The sequence below is a fragment of the Candoia aspera genome, chromosome 2 (assembly GCF_035149785.1).
Source record: "Candoia aspera isolate rCanAsp1 chromosome 2, rCanAsp1.hap2, whole genome shotgun sequence".
Lineage (NCBI taxonomy): Eukaryota > Metazoa > Chordata > Lepidosauria > Squamata > Boidae > Candoia > Candoia aspera.
The window spans coordinates 115,087,024-115,093,097 of NC_086154.1; the positions used below are offsets into that span (position 1 = coordinate 115,087,024).

General features: G+C 47.0%; 1 protein-coding gene across 1 annotated transcript; it reads right to left on the reverse strand.

Annotated features, from left to right (window-relative positions):
* Window positions 1-338: 338 nt before the first annotated feature.
* Window positions 339-5,233, reverse strand: CBX8 (chromobox 8). The gene is made up of 5 exons (XM_063293362.1): window positions 4,911-5,233; window positions 4,345-4,388; window positions 4,052-4,117; window positions 3,857-3,923; window positions 339-3,624 (listed from the first exon to the last, which is right to left on the reverse strand). Exons 1-5 carry the CDS (start codon window positions 4,977-4,979, stop codon window positions 2,788-2,790), a joined length of 1,083 nt encoding a protein of 360 aa, XP_063149432.1. The 5' UTR covers window positions 4,980-5,233; the 3' UTR covers window positions 339-2,787.
* Between the last annotated feature and the right edge of the window lie 841 nt (window positions 5,234-6,074).

The following is a 6,074-nucleotide window of genomic DNA, read 5'->3' on the forward strand; positions in this document are numbered from 1 at the left end:
TTTGTTTGATTTCTCAGTGACCCAGTAAGAGAACTGCCTTAGGTCAGGTCTACACTACCTGAAGTTTGGGACTGAAGTACCTCAAAGGCTCCTCTTTCAGCTGCATGTTGAGCAGCCAGTTACAGGGAGGGGTAGGATCATCTCAGCACCTCACTCAGGAAATGGGCCTGGTGCACACGCCCAGCTTCAGATCAGAGGAACGGCTGAATTAGCCAAAAGGCTGCTGTGTGGCTCTTCCCACAAGCCTCTTAGCAGAGCAAGATTGGGTGACCCTCTGAACTGTAGATCAGGAGGAGGAGTATTTTACCTCACAGAGCAACAAATGAAACAAAGCCAAGTCTCTATTTACAAAGAATTATATATATTTCAATTCACATAAAAAGCAGGTACTGTATTAGACATTCCACATTTGCAGAAGACACCTACTTAAGCTTCACTTCTGAGACTGTGAGGCCAGTTCAATAATGTTTTGTTTTCCTTTTACAAATCTTAAAAGAGAATTAAATAACTCACACCCACATACATTCAATATATGTAACTATGTACACAGACAGATACACTCACATGTCGGTCTAGCTTTTATATTCCCATGTGTGTGCCTCTAGAAACCCACATCACAGGGGGCATATACCACCTTTGACACCTGAGGAGGCAGGGACAGCACTTAAGATGGTTTCCACCCAGGAAGTATTCCTCCTAGGCACCCCCCTCTTCCCCACTCCAGCTCCAGCCTATATGGAACCACTGTCAACAAACCCATATGCTGACATACTTCCTCACCCCTGGTTGAACTCAACACATCTGCAGCGCTACATAAATGCTTTGAGCTGACTGGACTTTAAAATATTGGTTTTCCTTTGAATAAGAGAGGGAGGGAGAACAGGAAAAAAAAAGGATCTTGGCTCACTTCTTCAGCACAATCTAAAGAAAATGTCCATGTTGATTTCATTGGAGAAATCCCACCCCCCCATAAGCAGAAGGAGGTAGGTGGGTCAAGAAATAGTATTTCTAGCTGAGCCCAGAAATGACAAGGGCTTTTCTGCTTCTTCCAACATTCACCTGTTTTTCTCAGTGTCTCTTCTCATTAGGCCACACATCGAGTTTCATGCCTTGTTCACTCCCCAAATTAGAAAGTGTTTTAAAAGGGCCCAGTGAGTCAGCCATTCAGAAAAAGACAGAGAAGTCAACACATCCCCCTGCCAGGCCCTTAGGGGCTGCGAGGCAGATTTGTGTTTTTTGAACCAACAAAAGATGCTTAAATCAATATCTATTGGGACACCACAGCACCTGCTAAAAGCAGAGGAAAGCAACCCTTCCCCCAATTCCCTCTGCATGTTCCCTCTTAATCAGGAGCTTTCAGAGTTAAGAACCAAACCGTTTTCTGGTAAAGTTAAACAGAGTTCATACTGAATAGATTCCATATTGCTTTCTTCAAGGGAGCAGAAAAATGTTTTAAATGTCTGCGTAAAGTTGACAAGCTAGAAGAACTACTCTTTTTTTTTAATCATTTGACTTAGAAATCTCATGGGGGGACTGTGAGATCAGATGTTTCTTTCTAGAAAATGAAGAAAAAAAGAAAGAAATCTAGCTCTAAAAACAGCTAACTTTGAAACTGGTCTTTCCCCGCAACATTACATGGGAAGTTGTTTTCTATGAGACTGAGATGTATGAAGAAAACAATGATTTTATGCCACACATTAAAATTCATCTAATAGCCTACAAAGGAACTGCAAACACTGGGGGAAGATGGAAAATCCACTTTCAATATAACAGCAGGAACATTGAAAATATGACCAGTCAGATGCTTTCCTCCCCAACTTTCTGGCATGTAAGGAATGTAAACAGATTTTCTTATTGGAGTGAGCAGGGAAGGGATGAAGAAAAAAAAATCCAAAGTTAAACTAAACTATCAGCTCAATTCCTTCTTCTACTATTCCCACCTTCCCTCTATGACAGTCATATTAAAGTGCATAACAGCAGCTACACTTTTTTTAAAAATCTTACACATCCCCTTCTCCCTTGCAAGAAAAGGTATTCAAGTTAATACTTCTTTGCTAAAACATCTTTCAACTGTTTTTAATGGACACTTTTTAGAACAACAACTTTTTTTCAACTGGAGCAAAACAAAGCAAGACAATACTGTAAAGTCAAGTGCTTACTTCAGCTGTCCAGCCAGAACAGTTGTGTATATAGCACACTTGATTGTACAAAGCAACACCTTATAATATAACAATAATTAAAAAAAACCTGGAGCTCTTTTAGTTCCCAGATGAATATAATATCCCCATATTATCAGTCAACATCATATTTGTGGGAAGGGAGTGGAAACAATTGAAAAAAAAAACCCTAAATTAAGATGTTGTGATTAGCTAACAAGATCATTCATTATCTACACCAGCTCTTGCAGTTGAGGCAAGAGATGCATCACTTCTGTTTTATTATCCTTCTCCAAAAGCTTTAAATTAAAAAAGCAACAATCAAACAACTTAGAGTTGAAATATATATATTTATATGTATGTATATAGATATATATATGTATTTTTCTTTAAATAACATATTTACATCTAATAGAAAATATAACTCTAGAGATAATTTTTTCAACCAAAATTGAAATTGGTGGCAAGGTGGCAAGGTTGGGGGGGTGGGTATAAAGAAAGAATTAGGGACAGATAATTTGAAATGCAAGCCTGTCCAGAAAAAGTTTAAAAATAAAAGTTTTTAAAAATCCCAAGTCAGCCAACCTCTATCCAAAGCCTTTCAATGACTTCTCCTCTTCTCCCAAGGAATTCACCGCTTTTCTTTAAAGAAGCCTTGGTCTGTGCTGCTCTCCTTGATGGTTACTGTCAAGAAATTGGATGTCACATCAGTCACTACTACTTTCTCCAAATTGTTGAGAGATGGGCTCCATGCTTCTTCTTCTGGGTCACCCAGGATCCGGGAGACAGGGATGCGGGCGATGAGGGAAGGCCTGCCAGCCTGCGTCCCTATGCCATCTCGATACAAGCTGCCTTGGTTTGCAGAGCTGTGCAAGATCTTAGGAGTCCCCAAGTCCAAACCACTTTGCCCTTTTGGATCCAGGAAATCCGCCCTGTGCTTGGTCAGTCTAGGAGGGTAAGTCTCAGATGCACCCAGCTTAACACCAGCTTCTGCCCTGGGATTGGAAACAGCACTGGGTAATTCAGGCTCCCGTCTCCGGGCTAGCTGGATCACACTGTGTCCTGAACTGAATTTTGCTGCCCCAGAGTTAGCTGCCTCTTCCAATTTTCTGGCTTTCAGGTAGTCCACCACCATCTTGTCCCCAGGCTCCATTGATTTCCGCTTGGAGGTAACGTCTGCCATTTCAGGCAGGTCTTTCCTGGGCTTTGGCCCTCGCTTTTTAAAGGAGCCTTCAGATCGGTCTTCCTCTGCCCCCACCCTGTTTTCCTGGATCATCTCCATTCGGGGCATGTTGGGGGTAGCAGTGGTGGAGCTGCTTTGAGGGGGCAGTGGGATCTGTCTCAGTCCTTCTCTAGCCCGGGAGGTAGAGCCAAGCTCCTGGGGAGACCGTCCAGGATAAGGCACCCGGATGCCCCTAGCAGAGTCACTGCGGAATTCATAGGTTTTGGCTTTGGCTTTGGCCTGGGCCTGCAAAACAGTGAAAGCAACTGCACCACTTTAATCCTATGCCACAACAATCTTATCAACACAATTTAAAGGCAGAGTGACCCCCTCCCCTCCCCTCCCTCACACACACATACAGCAGTAAAGGACTTGGCTCTTCAAAATGTGGCGTTTTAATTTTAAAAAAAGTTGCATTTTCCATTATGATCACAGTTAGCAACTCAAAAAACATGGCTCTTGTACTTTTCTTTCTTACCTTTAAAAGGAAGGTTTTGGGTTTGGGGCCACGTTTCTTAGGACCATAAAGTTCCATTTCTCTTTCCCTAAATGTGGTTTTTAAGAAAAATAAATGCATACATGGTAAGGACATAGAGTGATTTAACAGTGCTCTAAAACATAGTGATATGGCTCTAATAAATAAGACTGCCTAGGTTTCTTCAAACAAACATACCTTTCCTCAAAAGCAGCAAGCAGACGGGCATCAAGAATGTTTTCCTCTGGTTCCCAGGTGCTGTATCTAGCAAAAAGAAGAAGAAAGTCAAACAGAGAGGGGGAGAGAAAGAGAAACAGAAGATACATTGTTTTTCCCTCCTATACACATATTTCCTTATCTTCCAGAACACAGCAGTGGAAGGTAGCTTTCTGAAAAAATGTGTCCCTCCATCTACCCAACAAAGCACTATCTCCAGTCCTACTGCAATTTTTGCTATCAATGTACATTAGACTACACTAAGGTCTACTTACTTCTGAGACCAGCCTTTCCATTTCACCAGATATTCCATACGACCCTGCAGTTGTCAAGAAGAAACAAATGAGCATGCATTTCAGGAGGGTGTACCAAATAAACTGGTGCCAGAACGTACTCGCCATAAAAATCAAAGGTGTTCCCGACCGCATGCGTCAATTAAAAAAAAAAAAAGCAAGCAGCCCAAAGCATGCCACGAAAATGCAAAGGCAAGCTGCAAGGGCGGAAAAAATCCATGCATGAAAAGGGGGCGTGCTGCAAGCCGGGATCCAATATGCATGCAGAACTGCGTGCAGCAAAATATAGCCGCAGCAGCCAAAACGTGCATGCATTTAAGAGGAGGAAAACGTCCGCGACGCTCGAGATGGTGGCAATCTGCGCAGCGCGAGCCGAAAGGGGGAGCGGCAGGCAGCAAAGCGCTGCTGCAGAAAGGAGGGAGCCGTGCGGAGCCGAGCAGAGCCCTGCTCGTCTGCCTGCCTGCCTGCGGCCTCGGGCGGGCCTGGCGGGTTCGGTGCCGCGCGCACAAAGCCGGGACTGCGCTGCCAGGCAGGGCCGGGGCACCTACTTTACGGATGCGTCTCTTGAGCAAGGCCTCAGCCGCGAAGACCCTCTCGCCCACGGCGGAGAGCTCCATGTTTACTCGGCCGCTGGCAGCAGAAAAGCAGCGGCGGCGGCAGCGGCGGCGGCGGCGGCCAGCACAGCCCAGACCATAATACTCCGCTCGCTGACGTCAGCTTTCGCCCTCCCTCGCCTCGCCTGCCTGCCTGCCTGCCTGCCTTCCTGCGCACTTGTTGCTGGCTTTGCCTGCCTGCCTCCTGCGCCCGCCCGCCCAGCCGCCCAGCCGCCCGGCGACTGGAGAGGCCGCTCTTGCCGAAGCCCCGGCTCGGCTCGGCTCGGCTCGGCCCGGCTCTTCCCCAGCCTTCCCCCTGCAGCTACCCCCGCCTCTTCGCGACGTGATCCGCGTTTCAATCACAAAGGGGCGGAGCCAAAGGAGCAGAGAGCCCGGAGGGGGTGGGGAGGCTGCGTCCCCAGTAGGGGGAGCTGGGAGGGGGACCTCCAGAGCGGCTGAGGGGAGAGAGAGAGTCGGAGGGGGTCTTCAGCTGTCTGGTGGGGGAGTCGGGGGAGGGGTGACGAGCTCTGAAGAGCCCCCTCCCCACCCCTCCTCTCCTTCATATCCAGCCTTGCTCACAGCACTCCTCCAATCCGCTAGCTCAGTTTCAGTCCCCTCCCCTCCGTGTGTGTGTGGGGTGGGGGGGAAATAAATCAATGGCATTTATAGAGCCTGGAGACAGGCGAAGCTTTTCTTTCTTTTTTAATCGACTTCCTTACTCCAGCTAAATAAACAACGACCACCCCCTCCCTGAGCCTGGAAAGAAAATCCCCTACAAGTAATAAGGAGGCGGAATAATACGCGATCGAGGAGGGGAGATGCCCATGCCCGATTAATTTGGGAGGGAGGAGAAAGAGGCCAAGTTACCCTGGGATTCACAGAATCTGGGCATCGACACGTTTGGGACCTCGATTCTGGGCATTGGTTCTGGAGCGTGGCGGATTGTGTGTGTTGCAAAAAGCGGAGGGAGGAGACACGCCGTCCACATAATCTCTCTCCTTCTTCTCCACCAGCTAACGCGTCTCTTCAGGGCGATAAGGGGCAGGGCCAGAATAGCTGAGGTTCCGAAGCTGCCCCCCACCCCGCTCCAACCCGCTGGCTTTCCTGAAACGAGCGGGT

Excerpts from the sequence above, each read along its gene's own strand:
- CBX8 (XM_063293362.1), bottom strand. The coding sequence starts at position 4,979 with ATGGAGCTCTCCGCCGTGGGCGAGAGGGTCTTCGCGGCTGAGGCCTTG. Across the intron at positions 4,118-4,344 it reads TGGAAAGGCTGGTCTCAGAA|ATACAGCACCTGGGAACCAG; the intron begins GTAAGTAGACCT and ends TCTTTTTGCTAG. Across the intron at positions 3,924-4,051 it reads CTTGCTGCTTTTGAGGAAAG|GGAAAGAGAAATGGAACTTT; the intron begins GTATGTTTGTTT and ends AACCACATTTAG.